Source organism: Rhinolophus ferrumequinum, chromosome 6 (genome assembly GCF_004115265.2).
Source record: "Rhinolophus ferrumequinum isolate MPI-CBG mRhiFer1 chromosome 6, mRhiFer1_v1.p, whole genome shotgun sequence".
In the NCBI taxonomy this organism is placed as follows: Eukaryota; Metazoa; Chordata; class Mammalia; order Chiroptera; family Rhinolophidae; genus Rhinolophus; species Rhinolophus ferrumequinum.
This window is the reverse complement of record NC_046289.1, coordinates 46,964,721-46,985,379: the sequence shown is the minus strand read 5'-3', so window position 1 is coordinate 46,985,379 and position 20,659 is coordinate 46,964,721. Positions and strand designations below refer to the sequence as shown.

General features: G+C 46.7%; 1 protein-coding gene across 3 annotated transcripts in view; it reads right to left on the bottom strand.

Moving 5' to 3' along the window:
- The window catches only part of CA12 (carbonic anhydrase 12), a 48,821-nt gene extending 32,058 nt beyond the window's left edge, over positions 1–16,763 (bottom strand). Inside the window, exons 1-2 of one of the 3 annotated variants that reach the window (XM_033107590.1) lie at positions 16,376–16,763; positions 11,248–11,268 (exon numbers count right to left, since the gene is read on the bottom strand). In XM_033107590.1, coding sequence (XP_032963481.1) covers positions 11,248–11,268; positions 16,376–16,460 — 106 coding nt within the window. In that variant the 5' untranslated portion in view covers positions 16,461–16,763. The remainder of the gene's footprint in view (positions 1–11,247; positions 11,269–16,375) is intronic. The other 2 variants (XM_033107589.1, XM_033107588.1) reach the window with 2 other exon arrangements.
- Positions 16,764–20,659: the final 3,896 nt, after the last annotated feature.

The window sequence follows — 20,659 nt, the reverse complement described above, 5'->3', positions numbered from 1 at the left end:
GACTGTTGTGATATGTCATCTGGACCACGCGGAAGGAAGGACCAGGTCACACATTGCAGAGGAAGTTCTTCTCAAAGGAATTGGGTGCTCTCGCTGTCCATCATTCTGGGGCAGGAAAAAATCCCGGAAGCCTGGCCTCAGGGAAGAGGAAACACAATCAGGAGGACTCCAGGCCAGGAGACCAAGGTTCGTGCCTCCAACATGATGGTGGGGGACCCCTGGGAAAAGGGATGCTTGTTGCCCTCATGGAGAACTGACGACAGAGATACTGTTCTGGACTTTTCTTTTAGGCTCTAATTGTCGTGTGTCATCGCAGGACCTCAATCAAATTTTATTAAACAACAAGGCCTAATGAGTTGTGGATATTTTTTCAAACCTATTATTTAATGAGCACCCACTATGTGCGGGGCATCCTTCTATATCAGAAGTTGGCTAGCATTTTCTGCAAAGGCCAGATAGTAAATATTTTAGACTTTGAAAACTGTATACTCTCTGTGCTACTGCTACCACCTAACTCTGCTATTGTAATGCAAACACAGCCATAGAGAAAATGCAAACGGATGAGCACAGCTGTGCTCCAAGAAAACTTTATTTACAAAAACAGGTGGTGGACTGGGTTTGGCCAATGGGCCATAGTTTGTCAACACCAATTCTACATGCTTAACATGTACTAATTAATTTAATCCGCATACCAACCCTACGACATATGTACTATGTTCTCATTTAGTAGCTGAGGTGACTGAGACACAGAGGTTGAGTGATGTGGCCAAAGTCACAGTATGTGGCAAAGCTGGACTCTGACCTTGGCACCTCATGTTCTCCACCACAACGGGCTTTGGAGGGTCCAGAGCCTGGGCAGTGACAGTTGTGGACAGCTGAGGTGATGAGAGGTGACCAGCAGGTGAGCCCTGGGTGATGGTCCAGAGCTAGAGGGGAGAGGCAGCAATGGAGGGATTTGTGACGTTGTAAACATTCCCTGGGGAGTCCGGAAATAATGAAAAGAGGGCATCTGATAAAACACACGAACTTTCTTAGGGGCTATTTTCCAACCTTTTCAAGCAAGTTTCCCCTTTCACCTCACTGGAAAACAAATCTAGGTTACCCTGTGTGTCTCCTTTTACTTCTAATGAGAAATGCATGGTGATGTGGCATTTTGTTTCAGACTGGTTTTGCTTTTGAAATCCTACCATCCCAGATCAAGTGCCACCTTCTCCCTAGTGTCTTCCTGACTCCCAGAGCCAAAAACAAATAGAGGAACAAACCATTCTTTCCTCCACATAAGAAATGTCTCCCGAGCCCCTTCCCGGGAAAGGCTCTGTGCATCTGCCCGAGCTGCCCCTATGGGAAGGGCGCCATTCTCCACTCGCTGTGCATTGTCTCCTCCTTCTAGATAACTCTCCTTGAGGCTAGAAATGTCTCCTTGCTCATCCCTGTACCCCTCAGAGGTCCTGGAACATTGCCCTGCTTGCAGCAGGCTCATGCTCAAAAACCACCGTCTAGAGAAAAAAAGCCTTCTGCGATAATTTGACAAGTGAGCCTTAGCTGGAAAGCAAGCACTTGGTTATTAACTCAAGAGGTACCTGTGCTTCATTAGGCAGTTCTGTGAAAGGAGAGCATTACATTCCCGCAGTTCTCAATCTTTTTCCCAGGGCGTAACAAGTTTTCTAACCAGACATCTTCATACACTCAGTCTTACTTGCACACCTTGCACACTCAGTTTTACTCAGTGATGGGACACTCGCTACTTCATCCTTGCTGGTAGAAAAGTTTCATCATTACACTAAAAGGTTTATAAAGAGGTGGGGAGATGCTGGGGAACTGCCAAAAGGAAGCACAGAGGAGTCACTTTATGATTTCACCTAAGCTCTGCTCCAAGCAGTGAGATATAAACATGTACCCATAACTTAGGAAGCAGCTGAGAGGCTTACCCCAAGGTCACGGTGTAGGAGCTGGAGGTGTGAGTGTGGATGGGTACAGACACCTTTAAGAATGTAGGTACATTTGAATATGGATGTGGGCGCACTCGTGTATGTGTGCCTGCGTGTGTGCGTGCGTGTGTGTGTGTGTGTGCGTGTGTGTGTGCGTGTGTGTGTGTGTGTGTGCGTGTGTGTGTGCGTGTGGGTAAAACCTTTCTGGATAACCAGAAGGACCGAGCACAGAGGCAGGTATTCCTCTTCATCCGGTCTTTGCAGCCCGGCCTCCGGCTTGCGGTGCGCTGCACTCACATGACACTTGCTTGCTACCTGCTACTTCCTGCCTCTGTAGTCCAGCCCACTCTGATCTGCTTCTTCACATCTGTCTGTCCCCTGCTCCCTGTTCTCCCGTCCAACACTCATCTTTCAAATTCCAATCACCACACGCTTTTAGCTGTCTACCCTCTTCCTAAGAATCCAAAAAAGGTATTGACTCAGGATTGTCCCTAAAGGAACCCTGACATCTCCCCAGGCATGTAACGACAGTAACAATGACTGGATTCTATTGATTTTTTTCCCTATCAACCACACTGGTCTTAGATCCACATTTCCCAGGGTTGTGTCACAAGGAACAGTATCAAATGTTTATGTCAACAGGTATTAAGGCCACGTGTTTTCTTTAACCACTAAGCCTTTTATCCTGATGTGGGGAAGAAATCAGCAAGTTAATGTGGCATAATTTGTTTCTGGCAAATCTATATTATTTGCTTTCTTTAAAAAAAAAATTGCTGCATTTTCCTCAATGACTTTTACACCACCTCGTGATGTGTAGTGTAGGGAGGGCATGTAGTGACTGCCATAAAACAGGCATTCTCCAAATAACCAGGAAAGCGCATGACATGGGAGTCAGGAGACACAGTTCTTGTCCTAACTTGGCCCCTCATGCCCTCTTTGGGCAACTTGACAGTCTGTGTCCCTTGCCTCATTTAAAGTGGGGCTGGGCTTTGGCTACATCAGCACTCCCCACCTGGGGTCCCACCTAGGCCATAATGGCAGTCTGATTGCCGACGTGAATCCTTCGTGAAGCCCAGCAGACAGGCGTTCATCCTCCACCAGGCTGCACGGGGCAATTAGTTAGGTGGTACATTTCCAGCTGAATTAAACAAGTCAGGACCTCCATTGCCCCTCCCTTCGTTCAGTTCCTTGACCCCCCCCTCCCACATTCCTCTGGTCTCCCTTCCTCCAGTGCTTCACCCTCAATTCACTCTCCACCCTTCAGCCAGGACATGAATAAAAAAATGCTTATCTGATCATCTCAAATTTCTACATAGAATGCTCCAACAGTTCCCTGCTGCATAGAAGAATGAGGTCCCAATTCTTCAGCTGCCCCATGAGCGCCTCACATTCTGGCTCTGGCCTGTCTCGGCAGCCTCTTCCCTCCGCATTGAAGTCCTTGGTAGTCCCCAGAATGCATCAGCCTGGGTGATCATTGCACAATTTGTCCCTTTGCCTGGTCAGCTCTTATGTGTCCTCCGGGTCTCAGCTTGGACATCACCTCTGCCAGGAAACCCTTTTTAGCTCTTTCCCAAAACACTAGGTAAGATCTCTCTCTTTCATGCTTCATCTCTCTGTATTGTAAGGGCCTAATTCACTGTCTCCTTCCAGATTCACAGGTCCATAATAGTAGGGACCAGGCCTTATTCATCATTTCCTTAGCATCTAGCCCAACGCTTGGCACTTAGTATTTACTCAGTAAATATTTGTGGAATGAATGTCAACCCGTTATCTTGGGATAATTGAAGATTTTGACTTTTATATCTGTGTTTGATTAATAAATGGGAAAAATTAACTATTTCGTTAGCATATTAATTTGTTAAAACAAATCTTTTAAACAATGGAGGGGGCAGAGTACAAGAACAATTAAAATGTAGGGTTCCACTTCTAGATAAAAATTCCTGAAATCTATGTTATAACATTTGGCTCAGGATCAGGGAAAATACCTATAAACTAAAAGGGTGATATCAAGGGAGAATCTTTAGATTTGCAAGTCAAAGGAGAATAGACAGTTACTCAAGTTTTAGCCACCAATTTGCCTCTGGGCTTCCTGGTGGCCAAAGCCAAAAGGCGGAACAGTCCTTTGCATGGCTGCCTCAGACTTGCTATAAAACGTCTTTGTTCCACAACCTTCAGAGTCACCTCTTCTGCTTTCTCCACTTCTCATGCAATTCCCAGAAGATGGGCACCAAGGAGGAACCACCCTATGAAAGTACCAGGCACCATTTGCCAATGTCACTGTCTGTTGCTATAAGTAAATCTCATTCTTATCATAACCAAGGAGCATTTCCTGGGCCACCTGTCCCAGAAGGTCAGGGCAGCATGCACCGTTTGCCCTGAACCTGCAAGCATCCTTACGCAATCTGGACACATCTCAGCCAGTTCACCCAGGAGTCACACAGCTGATCTTGTCACAAATTAAAGATTGCAAAATCATTCACAAAGTTAAGATGAGTTCAGTGTGCCATTTTATTTAGAGTTACAATAGTTTTGAGTCAACATTTACAGACACAATGAGGTGGAAACCAGTCTTTATTCCTTCCTGATAGGCATAAATCAAATGCTGGTCAGGTAATTGGAAACTGACACCACGGGCTCCTGTCTCTCTGTGCTGGGGAAGGACTGCCAACGGTCTAACCAGCTCCTGGAGGGCTACATGCCCTGCCCTCACCTAAATGCCTGAGGCCCCACACTAGCAAGAAACAGAAGGGGCAAGTTTGAGCACAACCAGAAGCCTGGCAGGGCCCCTGGCAGGACCCACTCCTAGCTCTCCACGCCAGATCTCATTCTACAATTCCAAAGCTTGAGTCTTCTTCAGGTCGCTGAGGGTCCCTGCACGGGGCTGGGCTCATGTAGCTCAGAGCCCCAGTTTTCTTCCCAGGTTTAGGCCAACGTCAAGGCTCAGCCCAGAGGCTCAGGTGCTAGTGGGGCCCAGCTCCCATGGGCGGGGTAGAGAGGCAAGGGATGTGGGCTCCTCTCCCATGACTTCAGCTGCATGGCACGGAGGTGGCCATGGCTATGCAACTAGGTATGTGGCCCCTGCAGGCCAGGAAAGCACCACGGAGATTAGATCTGACATCACCCTGGTCTGAAGGACAAGGATAGACAGAGCATTTTGGCCTGTGAGGCCCTTGTGAGGCTTGGAACCCTTGTGTTTTTGTTCAGTCCCTTTCTCAAGAAGGAAATGCCTTTTGTTTGTTCAGGCTATAAAAGGAGTACCTCTTTACTGTTAAAAACTCAGGCAATTCAGACAAACATGGAGACACGTTTGTTTGGTAGTGTGGAGTTTACAAGGCACTTTCTCATATATTAGTTAATGTAATTCTACCATAACTCTGTGAAGGGAAAGAAAGTGACGCTTAGCTTTGCTGACTGCTTGCTATGTACCAGGCACGGTTAGCCTCGTCCATATACAGCAAGTCCTCACTTCACATTATCAATAGATTCTGCGACTTTAAACGAAATGGTGTATAATGAATCCAATTGCACCGTAGGCTAATTGATATAAGTAAGAGTTGAGTTGCTATGGCATCTTACTCAACGTGTGTCTTATCAAATCCTGCAGTATTGTCTTGTTTAATCCTTACCACAGCTCTGTGAAGCGGAGCAGTGGTTCTCAAACTTGAGGGAGCACCCATCGGAATCACCTGGAGGGCCTGCTGAACTCGATTGCTGGGCCCAGTCCCAGGGTTTTTGATTCATTGGTAGATGTGGGATGGGGGGAGAATTTGCATTTTTAACAAAGTCATACGGTGCTTGTATTGCTGTTAAAAAACAGCAGGTGAAGGCTTTGGTTTCTTTCCTCCCAGGCTCCTTCCATGTGTTTCCTTTCTGTTCTGAGTATTTGGGACGGGAATCCCGCGGCCCAGGTCATGCTGCTGCTGCTGACCTGGGAACCACACTTTGAGAAACACTGGGGTAGATGCTGTCACTCCCATTTTGTAGTTGAGAAAACCGAGGTTCAGAGAGATTCCATTACTTCCCTAAGTTCATTCGGCCAGAAAGTAGCCTAGCAGATATTCCCATGGAGTTCTGCCTGGTTTGGGGCTCCATACACTCTCCATTTCTTCCTCTTGGTTTTCTGTCTCACCTTGCCACCCATGACACTACACCTGCCTTTAAGAACTACTGTTAGCTTCCCTATAGTTTTACCTAGCTGGTAAGGCCATCTGTGAACACTCACATGCAGGCCTGTGGGCAGCTACAGGCCAAGATTCTCCAGAACACAGAAACCTCAATGCTGCAACTTGGGAAAGATGAGAAACAGTTACCAGTGGGTGGATCATACCACATCTAGTCAGACCCAGCTGTCACAATTTCAGTTAGGAGTAACTGGAACTGTAGCTCAGAGTTAATAAATGGTAGTGGATTGCATTGCGAGCCTGGAGGGAAATCCCCAGGGATTTCCTGGTATGAAAAACATGTTTTGGCCTTTGTGCCTTTCTCATTCATCCTCAGGAGGGCAGCTAGAGAAGGAAACAAGTCACTGGGGGAGGGGGGTTCACCTGGCTAAGCCTCTGTATCTTTGGTAAAACAAGAGCTCTCCTTAATTCAGCCAGCCTCTTAATTGCACGTGCTCCCTAACTGCTGTTTTAAGTTCTCCCTTTCGCTCTAAGTTAGTCTGCTTTGCAGACTGCGTTTGAGTGTGAAGACATATGGTGCCTTTATCACTACTAAAGAATAGAACGCAGAGTTTTCCCTCCTAGCCTCCTTCCATGTGTTACATATCTAGTTCTTAGAGTTTGGGAACGGTTTGAGAAGGATGTTCCGAGTCCCCAGGAAAGGTTGTTTATAGCAACTTAATATTCCATCAGATTTAGAACAGAAGGTGGGTGGAGGTGGGAGCATGGAGAACCAACGAGGTTTGCCTGATGGAAGAGCCCTTCCTGATTCCCAAAGGCAATTCATTAAAACAGGGAATCTATAGACTGGGAGAAAGGAGAGCAGCAGCATTCCTCAGTCACACGGGGTCTTGCCACAGCTGAGGGCTGTCTAGCCACTGTGAAGAAGATGGGCAAGAAGGCCCGTGAGCAGTTGTAGCCTGCTGCCCGGCACCCCCAGGCCAAGCCACCATCATCCCAGAGTTCCCTGCACTAGGATGGAGGGGCTGGTCTGGTGGCTTCCTCGCCGGGCGCTGCGAGGGAAAAGGTGGGACTCACCCTCCAGGAGGCGGGCTTGGCTTCCATATTCCCTTTCCATCCCATCTCCTTTGAAAGTTTGTCTTATTCCTCCCAAATCTCTAGCACACACTGGTCTTTGTCGATTTCTGACTAACTCACATCTGAGGAGCACCAAAGGAATGTCTGGTTATCCTCAGGCTGGAGCACCGTGTCCATTCTCTGCTCACGTGACGTGTTCTTGAGTCGTCAGTTCCAATACAGTCATTCTTTTTGGTTGCTCTGTTGTTTTGAACACACTAAGGGCTTTTTTTGTTTTTTTGGTTTTTCTTGGGGAAGGGCTAAAAAAACTATCAGGGTAAGGATGACTCTCCCAGCCAGCTGGAAATTTTTAACGCTTTTATTGAATATGATATGAATACAGAAAAGTGTCTTATTATAAGTAAACAGCATGATGAATTTTCACAAACTGAACACAGCACCCACATCCATACGACCATCACCCTTCCTCGTACCTCCTTCCAATCACCTCCAGCCCCTGAGGGCACCCACTATCCTGACTTCTGACAGCTGTAGGTTCACTGTAGCAGGCTGGAATTTATCCTCGGCTCACATGACAACCTGACTTGCAGCTGCCCTCCAGCTCAGAGTTGGTGAAGCTGCCGGGCTCAAAAGAATTAATATGGGACTGCTTTCCAGTGGGGAGGTCCCACTCAGCAATTCTCAACCCAGCACATATCCAGCTGCTGATTCAGCTACCCAGGGGGAGTGCACAGGCGCTGCGTTGGCCTCATCTTGGCTGTTAGATGGTCCTCCTGTCCCTGGGGGTGGGGGTAACATCTGGGAGGTCAGTCTGGTGACTCGGTGTGGAGGGAGATGGGGATAGAGTTCTCTTTCCATGTGCTTCTAGAAGTCTTGCCATGTGTTCCAGGCAGTGGGAGGTCCCTGGATCAGGATGACTCAGCAGCATCTACGTGCAAAGTAGCTGAGGTCTGCGCCCTGGGAAAACCACATGGCGCTTGGTTGAACTTGCCCCATTCAGTGCAGCTCTCACTGTTTGGAAACCATCTTCCCCCAGCACCCATGCCAGGTCCTCTGTTTACCTGTACAACTCTCAGCCCAGGTGCCAGCTGCTAGCCTGGACCTGTTTGCCTCCTCAGATGTCCTCCACCTGCCTTCCTTCACGGGCCCCCACTGAGGATAGACACCATATCACATGTGCTCATTTCACTAATGAAAAGCCATATTTGCTTTTGTGCTCACACCCCCCCACCCCCCCACTCCCATGCATGGCATGCAGCATTAGACTCTGACCTCTGCTTCCTCAGCAAGGAGCTGCTCTGATTGTGCAGGACAGTGAGACAGCGGGCTGGCCAGAGCTAGTGGTCAGGAAGAAATGCTTCTGGACTGGTGGCTCTGGCTGCTCAGAGAAGCCCTCCTGTGTGGAAGGCCATGTCACAACTAAGAGACAGTAAGATTTTCCTCCCATACCTTCTTGACACAATGTTCCTCTGTTGTCTGTAACCATCTCACTCTGCCCTGGGGGCTGTCATACCCAGGCAGGGAGCCCTGGAGAGACTCAAGCTGCGTTTCCACTACACCTGGGAAGCCAGCAAAAGAAGTGGGGCAAGCGTCCTCTGACTCAGGCTAGAAGGGTCTTGGGAACCTTTTGGTTAGCAGTTTTCTAACAAAGTATGCATAAGAATCACCTGGGAAGTACATGAAATAGACAATTTTTCAGGTTCCCTCCCTCCTTCAGGTCCAGGCTAAGGCCCAGAAATCTGTATATTTGGAAAGCATTCCAGGTGGTTCTGTTGTAGGTGACCCCAAGCTATAGTTTGAGGGACACTAATCTAGACAACCCCTTCCCCAGGTTACAGATGGGGAGAAAGTGAAACCAGAGGGCTCAAATGGCTTACTCAGGATCATATGGAATAAGGCCCAGAACCTGAGTCCTGCCCTCTTGCCATGCCTGCCCTGCTCCTGTCACTTCCCATACATTGAATGTGCCCAAGGAGCCCTGAGGCCCTGACTGTGTCTAGTCTTCCTTTGTCAGGCCATGTCCCCTGCCCTTCCTTCTTTCTTACTGCCTTCACTGTAAACTGCATGTTTGGACACAACAGGATTTCTACAAAAGCCAAACACTCTACAAAAGCATCACTCCAATCTTTCCCCTCTACCCCCACCACCACGTTACTCTCCCTAAAACACAGATAACTCCCTGCCCTACCCCTCCATGTACAGGACAAAGTGGGAAGGGCTGGCGGGCCCCTCCATGCCTCCGCTGTTTGACCCAACCTATCTTTTTTATCTCAGAGTCTATTATTTCTCTATAACTCCTTCTCTACGTGATTCCCTTCCAATACCACCTGGTTCTTTCTTGCTTCCACTCATGTGATGCTTTCATCATCTTGGCCAACAGCACTTCCTCCTTGCGGCACTCGATCTTCCCCATCCACCAAGGTCCAGGTGAAAGTCTTCCTCTTCCAGGAAGCCTGCTTTGACCATCCAGCCCTAGCACTCTTACCTTCCTCTGACCCATCAGAGCACTGAACCATTTACTATCTGTTATTATTACCTATTCTGTTACAAATTGTGAGCTTTAAAAGTAATTCCCAGCTACAGACCACAGCCTACTCCTCTAATTACCCACCCACTTAGCAACATGCCTTGCACATAATACAGAAGGGTATTAGTAATGATGGAGCCATACAATGCTGGAGCCAAGGAGACCTTGGCCTATAGGTAGCTGGTTGATTAGATCAAAGACTTTTCAATGCCGCTAACATCCAAAGGCTAACTTTTGCAAATCTGAGCCAGGTCTTTCTCAGGATTCTGCTTCCACTGTCGTAATCAACTTCCCCGCTTGTCACCGTCCCTCCTGTCCCAGTGAGGCCAGTTCTACCCTGCTGCTCACCGGAACAGTCTATCGTGCAGCAAATCTATCCCTAACAAGACATTACAGTATGCACGGGGGATACATTCCAAGACCCGAGTAGATACCTGAAAGCACAGAGAGTACCAAAACCTATACACAGTATGCTTTTTCCAATACATACATACCTACGAGAAAGTTTAATTTATAAATGAGGCATGGTAAGATATTCACAGCAACAATAATAAAATAGAACAATTAAAATATACTCTCTTAAAAGTTATGTGAACGTGGTCTCCCCTCCCCCTTCTCTAATAACCAAGGCAGCTACAAAGTGACTAATGGGCGGGTAGCATAGGCAGTGAGCATGTGCTAGACAAAGGGATGATTCACGTCCTGGGCAGGACAGAGTGGGATGGCTCAAGATTTCATCATGCTACTCAGAATGGTGCACAATTTAAAACCGATGAATTGTTTATTCCCGAATTTTCCATTTCATATCCTCAAATTGTGGTTGACCTTGGGTAATGGAACGCAAAACCACAGATAAAGAGGGACTACTGCGTTAACATTCCTGCTCTTGCCCATGGAGCCAGGTGCTTGCCCTCCAGTTCTCCTTCCAGCTGATGACCAAATTTCCAATTCATTGCAACATACCAGCTAAGCCGATTTCAAGCTGCTTGTTGCAGGCTTGCCAGAAGTGGCTAATATCGTTCTTGACCCCATCCCACGGAAACCCTGTTGCACACCTGACATATCTCTCTCCCCATTTAAGACAAGCATCTGTCTTTCGTCAAGAACGGACCTTCACTGCTTTGTCCGTTGCTTGCTTACGAACAGGGCAAGAAGAAGTTAATTCTAGATACGCTGACAGCTTAAGTTCTCGGGCATGAGCCAAACTTTCAGAAAGGAGCCCTTTATTCTTTGTTTATTGTAGGATAAATGTCCTATGGAGGAAAAAGTCTCTCTCCTGCTCAGGGCCATTACCGTGTGGGAGTACCCTGGGCATCTTCACCTGGTAGATTTGGTAGCAATCCTAAGAGGAATCTAGAAGAACTGTGACTCAGAGTTCAAGTGCACAGAGCAGATACATCTGCCTGGGGAAAGTGCTGCGTGCACGCTGTGTGGAAAGTCTTCAGAGAGGCTTTTGTGCCCTTGTTTTAACAATGCCATACTGCTCTTTTCAACCTCCCAAAATAATCTTCACAGATCACGACATTTCTGGCTTTCTCATTAAACACAGCTATCTCCTCAAACAAACAAACAAAAAATTAAGATCTCGACTTACCAAAATAGGTCCACTCGGATCCTGCAAAGAACAAAACAAAGCAAGTAAGTACAACTGAGCTTGAACAAGTCAGAGGAAACACTACCGACTTCATTTTGAAATGGATGAGATTGAAAAGGAGGTGGATGCCCAGAGCTTAAAATTGTTCCAGAGTCGATGTCAGAACAACTGCTTCTCAGAGCAACGGTGCTCATGAGGAAGGCGCAAGGCGGCGAGTGCGTGCAGAGTTTATGGATTAGGGAGGAGGCTTGAGTAGAAGCCTCCCCACACTTCTTAGAGAAGCCAAATGTTGTTATCTGAATACGTAATGAATTCACAAGGCTCCAAACCCAAAAGCTTCCAAAAGGTATACAGTGAAAGTGCTTCTTTCCACTGGGTCTCCCTGCTTCCCTTAGAGACAGTCAGTTCCATCAGTGGATGGGAGCCCTTCACAGGTATGACCGCACACACGTGTAGTTGTATTCTTTCCCCTCTTTTTTTCACACAAATGTTGGCACACTAGAAACACTGTTTCACATCTTGTGTTTCCCCGCTTAACAACATATACTGGAGAACAGTTCACATCAGTACACAAAGAGGTGAAAACTAATCTCAAAAGGAAAGTTTTTCATTGGGGAAGCTGCCTCCCTCACCTGAGTTAGAATTCCAGGGGTGGTAGGAATGTGTACGAGATGGTTCTGCCAGGAGTATAACGAGAGTCACCTACGACTTCGTACTCCACACCCTTCACGCATAAAAGTCCTTCATTCCTACATCAAAACATATTTTTCAGAAGTCATTGCAGAGCTGTGTTCTCATTACCCTGCCTGACATCACCCTCTTCACCTCCAGAAGGAAACTGAGACCCTGAATTTAGACTCAGGGTATCTCAGGGGACACGTCACAGTGAGGGGACTGTTCAAATTCTAAGTCCCTTTCTCCTAGCTTCTCCCAATGCTCTGGTTCTCGGCCCCCGGAGTATAGCTGGAAACAGAAGGCTTTCACATCCCCTTTCTCTCTTGGGAATTGATTTACGGTAAAACTTAACTGACCAGCAATCTCACAACTGGGCATTTCCTACTCAAGCCAATGGTAGTTTTATAAAAGCTAAAAGAGGACTTTTTTTTCTCTAAGCTGGTCTAATCTCATTTTTTTGTTGTTATTTCATTTCTTGGCCTCAGTGCTTTCAATGAATTTTTGTTTTTAATTTTCAAAATTAATTGGTAATTTTATCAAATTACCCTTGTACATGATTTAAGAGTCAGGTGGTTATACAGGGTGTCAGTCCCCTGACACCCCTGTCATTTGCCTGCTCCCTAGGGCACCCACTTTGAATACTCTTTAAACAATTACCATGTTTCCCGGAAAAGACCTAGCCTAGCCGTACAATCAGCTCTAAAGCGTCTTTTGGAGCAAAGATTGATATAAGACCCGGCCTTATTTTCGGGGAAACACGGTATTTTGGTATTAGCTCCATATCTCTATAAAATGTGCCTCTATTGCTCTTTCCTGACTTGTTCGGGTTTAAGCATTTATTGACATCCCACTCCTAAACTCCCACTAACTTAGGGAATCTTTCAGTCTCCTTCTCAATCTTCACAGTAGTGGGTGTGGAGGGAGTCCAGACTGCTTGGTGTATCTGATGAGTACTGTGGATCGTTTCCTCGTAAAAATGCCCATACACTTAGACACACAAAAGTTCATGCACAGTTAATTTCAGGAGGTCCATAGACCCCTGAAACCTGCTATGTATCCCACAGACGTTAACAGTCCCAAGATTAACCTCCCCTGAATTAGCAACTCGATGAAGACGGTTAGAACCATGGGGAATCCAAACTTGTATGTGATCCCCAAGTTTACAGTAGCCCTTTCACTGAAATAATCATGAAAAGGCACAAAGAAAGCATTGCCTTGGAATTAAGCTCCAGAAGACATTAAATCTCTTCTGTGAACATTTTCCTTCAGCTTTTTGTTTGAGGGGCTCACTAGTAAAATACAAGTATGGGTCTCAGACAGAGAAGCCAGGTTATTGTCAGTTAGCCAGGCAGAGAGTACTTGGAGGCCAAGGATGGAAAGTTTCACAAGTAGCAGGGGAGTTCATCCTCACTGCTCCCCTGGAGAGACCACTTGGGTGAGGCCAACAGCCACTGCCCTGAGCAGTCGGGCTTGGCCAGTAGTTTTAATTGTACTTTCCCCCAAATCAAATCATAGCCCTAATATCCTACATCTGCTCTGCTCCCCAAAGCTTGCTAAGCTGAGGTTTCTCCTATTATTGCAATGCTCGTTGTCAGATGAGGCATCAGCATAATACTCTGGAAATCTCCAGGACCAAGGTTACAGAATGGACATCCAGGGCTGTAGAGACTTGGGTGGTGACACAGGACCAGGGACTTGTCCTTGAAAAGCAGCAACATCCAGAGCAAACTTTCCTGCCCTCCTCTCTCTTCCTTCCCCTTTCCTCCTTCCCCTTTCCTCCTCCCTCGCTTTCTCTCCTTCTGTGTCCCCCTCTCTCCTCCCTATGCTCCAAGTTAGGGCGGGGGAAGATTGCAGGAAAAAAAATCCACTTTTGCCCCACACTGAAGAGCCAGCCTGCCTACCCCTAGATTCCACCTGCTTGGTCCTCAAGATTTGGTGCTTTGGGTGGAAATGGCAGTGTCTGCAGGGGCTCAGGAGCTCCAGGCTGGGGAAAAGAAGCAATGTAAAATGAAGGGGAGGGTTTTCGGAGTCAGGAAGTTCATTAGCAAAGGTCAGGGCCCAGCCTGTTCATCGTCAGCTCAGAACTGACCTCAGGAAGACTTTGTAAAGGAAGTGTGCGTGTGGGTGCTCCCCAAGTCTAGCTTTAGGGGCAGGAATCTTAACAGGACTGAATTGGCCACGCCACGGTCCCCAGGAGCTATACCTTGCCGGCTTCCTGAGGGAGCAGACCCTTCAGGAGGGCAACTGTTATCTTCCCAAGGAGATCAGACTTGGGAGGCTCAGGTGGGTGCCTGTTAGAACCTGCAGGCCCAGTGTGTACTGGGAGGGACAATGCCGGGCTGTTCGCTGAGGATGTGGCATTTACAAAGATCCAGGTCAAGGGTTGGGGGCCTTGCCTGCTTCCTGTCCCGGACTGCCCAGCTCTCCATACCAGGTTTGGGCAGAGCAGGCTCTGCAGAATTCATCAAAATGTTCCCCCACAGGAACTAAGAATTACAAGGTTTTCTCCAGAAAACACGCGACTTCACCTTATTTTGCTCCCTTCCCTCCCTGACCCCAGACATTTTTTTTCCTGACTTTCACCAATGCACTGCTGGAAGTTTAAAGACTCCAGGCAGACGGCAGACCACACTTTGACCCCTTCACTCAGTTTAACCCCTCTTTACCCCCTATCTCGGGTTAATACTGACACTCTACACCTCAGTGGGTTTTCTTTTGACCTTATCCCCAAGGCAGTTTAAAAGCCAAGAACATCATGAGGAATAACAGAATAAAAACTGTGTTCTTAGAATCTAGGGGTAGGCAGGCTGGCTACTCAGTATGGGAGAAAGTGGATTTTCTTTCTTTTTTTTTTTTTTACTGCAAGTTTCTCTCACCCTAACTTGGAGAATAGGGAGGAAAAAGGGAGGCAAAGAAGGAGAGAAAGGGAGGGAGGAGGGAGAGCAAGGAGGAAAGGGGAAGGAAGAGAGGAAGAAATGGCATGGAGTGCAGGGGAGTAAGGGGAGAGAAATTGGGCAGGGCAAGAAGGAGAAGGAGTAGGAGCTGCCCCCAGAGAGAGGGGAATAATAGGGTTTCCAGAGAGTGAATGAATGGCTGTTTCTCTCTTTTGTCTTGGAGCAGCTTGGAACTAAAAGGGAGATTTCTAGTGAAATTTCAGGTCTCAGTGCAGCTTTCTCTAGAGGGGAATACATGTCAAAGTTTGAAGTTTTAAAAATTAATTCCCACCTTTACGTAACTCCTTTCCCCCACCTACCTTCTATTTCTTCCTGAGGGAGATAATATCAAGCATGTCATGCCAGCCAGCGGATTGGAATTAAATTCCGAGTCATGCCACAGCTGCTGACAGCCCAGCTTCCCTGCTTCCCCTTGCCCTGCCCTACTGGCACAATGACTTCTGAGCTTTCACGTTGCTGAGCAGGACCAATTTCCCACCACCACTGCCTAGCCAGGGAGTATAGATTTTCAGCCGTTATGGTCACTTTGGACCCTTTTATAAATGTCTCAACCTAACCTGGATCCAGGAATTATAGCACCTACAAATGTCTCTACAACTCAGGGCAAACTCTGTCAAGGGCGGGAGCCACCATTAGTTACCCAGAAAGTTTCCACAAAAGTCACCATTGATTCTCCCAGGAAGCACTCACCCAGCTATTGACGAGGCAGGCAAAAGCTTGGTATTCGCCCTCTTGTTACAAAGGATTGATTAACCTGACCTTGGCTTCTTACTGCAACTCACTGTACAGACCTGAGTCTACAGTTCAGGTCCCCACCCCTTCCTGCCACCTCACCCTGCACCCTCAGCCTCCAGCCCTTCAGGGTGTAAAGGCCCTAATTACATTCAGAAATAAGGTGTGTATGCTCATCTGGGCGCATACATACGTATGTTCAGGATAGTAGAGCCCTTCTGGATAAACACAATGATTAAGGATGGGATGCATCAGCCCTTGGACTTGCAGGTAAAACTTAATGCTAAAGAGCATGTCCTGCAAAGAAAAGTACCCACCACTGCCGGAGGATTCTGCCCTGGGGCGAGCACAAACTCTTCCTGGTAGTGATACGGCTCAGAAAGCCACAGTTACTTCTCTACTATCTGCAAGAAGGTCGAGGCACAATATTCTAAATCCTGGTTCTGCTTTTCCTTCCCAGTTAGCAAGTTCCCAAGCAACCTCTAGAACTGGGGGTGCTCGGAGAATAGGCAAACATTTTAACACAGAGAGAGCATGCTTCCCGCAACTACAGCAGGTCATGCCTTCCGAAGGAAAACGGAGCATCCCTTATAAAAATGTGCAGTTTGATACTATGCATGTCCTTCCCTGCACCCCACTCCCCCACCCCCCTGCGCCACACACACACATAAATGATTTCACGTTATCATTAAAACCCCCACAGGAAATCCTTCCATCCAGGTGTGGCTGAGCGCTCAGGACTGTTAGGAAAGAGGCAGAAACTTTACCGTTGAGTGGGGCTGAGCTGGAAGACTGTTCCTTTAAGATCAGGAGCAGAAGGACGGCAGCTGCCTGCAGCCTGCGGTGGGGCATCTTCGGGTGGCTGGCGCAGGCTGCCCCGGGCTTCTGCTCCTTTTTGATCTGGTCGCTGCGCTGGGGCCGGCAGGGCGCGCACCGGGACCGCGTGTGCGTAGCCCGGGCACCGTGCGAGCACGCCTGTTCTTTGGGCTCATGGCTCCCCAGGAGCAGCTTTTATGGAGCGACTCAGCCCCAAACACATGATGTCATCGTGGGGGGTGGGGGGGAGGACGCCCTGCAACAGGAGGTCTGGCTCCCCAGTTCAGAGGTTTGCTGTCGCCCTGACTTCAGCCGCGCTCTGTGGGGCAGTGGCCCAGAAACGCGGCTGACCTGGAAAGCCAGTTTTCCCCGGGAGCAGCCGGTGGGTGTGGGTGAGATCCGCCTGCCCTGGCCCCATGGAGAAGGGTGCGTGCGTCTAGGGACCGGCTTCAGTGGCCACGGCCTTAATCTGTCACGGCCCTTCCTGAGAAGCCCCCTCAGTAAAATGCCATATGGACAAAGAGCCTTCTTCAGGGCCCAAGTCGTGTGCCTGCCGGGACTGGGCACTGCTTAGTGACTGAACAAGATAGCAGAGAGGCTGCATTCAAATTCAGAATTTCTGTGGATTGTACAGGGCATCCTGATGAGCTCTTAACCTTTGAAATTTAGATGCAAAGGAATTAATTAAGAATACGTAAATAGCACCGTGGAGTACAAGGGAACAGCTTTACTAAGCAATTAGACTTTCCCCTAGTAACAGGTAAGTAGACACGTCTCACACTAGTTCATAATATCCACCTATTCTCTAGGAAAAGGGGGTGGGGCTGGGTGGGTCCCCTTCTGGGGTAGCAGTGGAAGAAAGGGGTTTAACATTATTTGTTGAGCACGGGGTATGTGTCAAGCACTGTAGGAGGCATTTTGCATCTTGGTCTACAGCAGTGTCTGAGTTCTGTTTCCAGCGCATATTATTGTCACCTGTCATTCACTTCTGCCCACTTTTCTCACGTATCCGTATTCATGTAAATATGTGTGAACATACATCCAGTCATTTTGCATGCATTTGTGATCCCCTTTGTATGTCGTCCATGCTCAGTTGTTGAATCAAAAGTCTACTTAACCTGCTCTCCCCGATATCCCCTATGTCTTCCAATTGCTGTTCCCACCACCCTTGTCGTCGGTGTTTCTGGCTTCCCTGGACCCTCTGAGTGTCTCTGCACTCTCCTGGTGCTGGACTCAGTTTCCCTCCTGCTCTGTGACCCTGCCGTCTGCTGCCTACAGATATTGCTCAGACCACGTGGTCTGCTGAAGGGTGCCCATCCCAAGTCCTGGTACATGACCCCTGGTTTTGTGACCTGACCCATCTGGCCCTCTTCTCTCGGCCACAATGGCCTGACCAGCCCTTACCTCTCTCAGGTCTGTGCTGACCGCAGCCTAGGTGGACTCTCAGGCTGGCCTCAGTGACCAAGGAAGCCACTTGTCCTTGGTGGTTTTAGAGGAATAGATCAGCTTCTGCTGAGGGCCACCAGGAAGCACATTCCACCCATATTTCTTTTTCTTTTTCTTTCTCTTTTACCACCCATATTTCAAGGAGTGTGACTGCTCTGTCCTTATCAGCTCAGCTATTGTTTGGGTTCATAAAGGGCTTTTGGAAGTCTTGTTAAGGAAGTAGTTACAAAGACGATCTTGTTACAAGTGCTTCCAGACCTCAGCAGGCTTAAGGATGACTTCTTCTTCCTGCAACTCCTAATAAAAGGCCTGGAGTGAGCTCCCAAGTGCTGAGTGAGCATTTCACTTGTGGTTAAGACATTCATGTCCCTAATTCATTATCAAGGGCTTTAGAAGATGAAATGTACAGAGGAACACAGGAGGGTGGGAAGGAGCCACTCACTGCTGCTCAGAGATGCACATACTGGACCCATGGAGGTAAACTCACTCGCCCCACATCTCAAGATTAGTTAAAGGTCAACCAGGCCATGTGCACGCGTTTCGTGACTCCCATTATGTCTGGCTAAACATTAATTCATTTTCTCCTCAAATAGGCACTTCTAAGTGTTCTCCAGGGATCCCCAGAGACGGAGAGGCTTTTAAAAAATGGGGTAGAATTAACAGAACGGTAAGGCAAGATTGTGAATGGGTTTTGATGTAAAGAAAGGAGAGAGTTGTGATGTTTACTGCGTGTCTAGGTCAGTGACCTGGTTTAATTAGAAAGAATGGATAACAATTAATAGAGAACTGAGACTGATACCCATTGCCCTAAGTGCTTTGGGTGAGTTTTCTTTTTCTTTTTTTTAATCTTAGGGGATCAGAAGGGAAAAAAACAAACAGAAATGGATGGAATGAATGAAACTATACTACTATCTTACACTTCACACAAAACTTAACTAAAAATGGATTAAAGACTTGAATGTAAGACCTGAATCCATAAAATACCCCTAAGAAAATATAGGTGATAAGCTCCTTGACATCAGTCTTGGTGATGATTTTTGGATTTGACTCCAAAAACAAAGTCAACCAAAGCAAAAATAAACAAATGGGACCACGTGAAACTAAAAGGCTTCTGCACAAAACAAACCATCAACAAAATGAAAAGGCAACTCAGGAAATGGGAGAAAATATTTGCAAATCATACATCTGATAAGGGGTTGATATCCAAAATATATAAAGAACTCATATAACTCAATAGCAAAAAAAAGAAAAATACAATTTGAAAATGGGCAGAGGATTCAAATAGACATTTTTCCAAAGAAGACATACAGATGGCCAATGAACACATGAAAAGATGCTCAGCATCACTAATCATCAGGGAAATGAAAATCAAAACCACAATGAGTGACCACCTCATACCTATTAGAATGACTATTGTCAAAAAGACAAGAAATAACAAATGTTAGTGAGCGGACACACATTGGAGAAAAGGAGGCCCTTGTGCACTATTGATAGGAAAGTAAATTGGTGCCACCGTGGAAAACAGGATGGAGGCTCCTCAAAAAATTAAAAATAGAACTATAATATGATCCAGTAATTCTACTACTTGGTATTTATCCAAAGAAAACGAAAACAGTAATTCAAAAAGACATATGTATCTACCTTCATTTCAGCGTTATTTACAATAGCCAAGATACAGAAACAACTTAACTGTCCATCAATGGAAGAGTAGATAAAGAAAATGTGGTGTGTACACACACACACATACACACACAGAGAATGGAATACTACACAGCCATGAAAAGGAATGAACTCTTGCCATTCGTAACATGGATAGACCTTGAAGAAATCATGCTAAGTGAAATAAGTCAGACAGAGGAAGACAAATACTATATGATCTCACTTATATGTGGAACCTAAAAAACAAAACAAGCAAATAAAACAAAACTTATTGATACAGAGAACAGAACAGTGCTTACTAGAGGGGAGAGGGGTTGGGAAGTGGGTGAAATGGGTGAAAAGGGTCAAGAGGTACAAAATTCCAATTATAAAATAAGTAAGTCCTGGGGATGTAACGTACAGCATGGTGGCTAGAGTTAATAATGCTGTAGTTCATGCTTGAAAACTGCCAGAGAGTAAATCCTGAAAGTTCTCATTACAAGGAAAGAAAAATACTTGTTATACCTTTGTATGGTGGTTAATAGTAACTAGATTTATGGTGATGATCATTTTGCAATATATACAAATATCGAATCATTATGCTGTATACCTGAAATGAATATAATGTCATATGTCAGTTATACCTCACTTTTTATATACGTCACCATCTGAATTTACATGAGGGCAAAGCTAATGAGTCAAAGGGCAAAGGCGCATACAGGAAAAGGTTTAGTGTCAGAAAAGGTTTAGTGTCAGTGAGGTTTAGTGTCAGAAGATCTGTGTTGAAGTGCCTGCCCTACCTTTTGCTAGATAACCTTGACAGTGGTGCCACCTCTGAACTTCAGTTTCCTCATCTGTAAAATGCAGTTTATAATCCCGGGCCCTGGGTCACTAACAGAATTGATATATGGCTGGAATGAGATAAGACGAGTGGAAAAGTTTCTGTCCATTCATTCATTCACCCTTTATGTACCAGGAGTGGTGCTAGGTAGTCCTTGTTCTTGGCAAGTGTACAAACATAAAACAAACAAAACAAAATCTCAAAAATAACTACGTAATTATGATGGTAGTAACTGTGATAGAAGGTAGATCTATAACCAGGAGGGACTCATTCTTTCCTGGGGCGGTGAGGGAAGACATCAGTGTAAGAA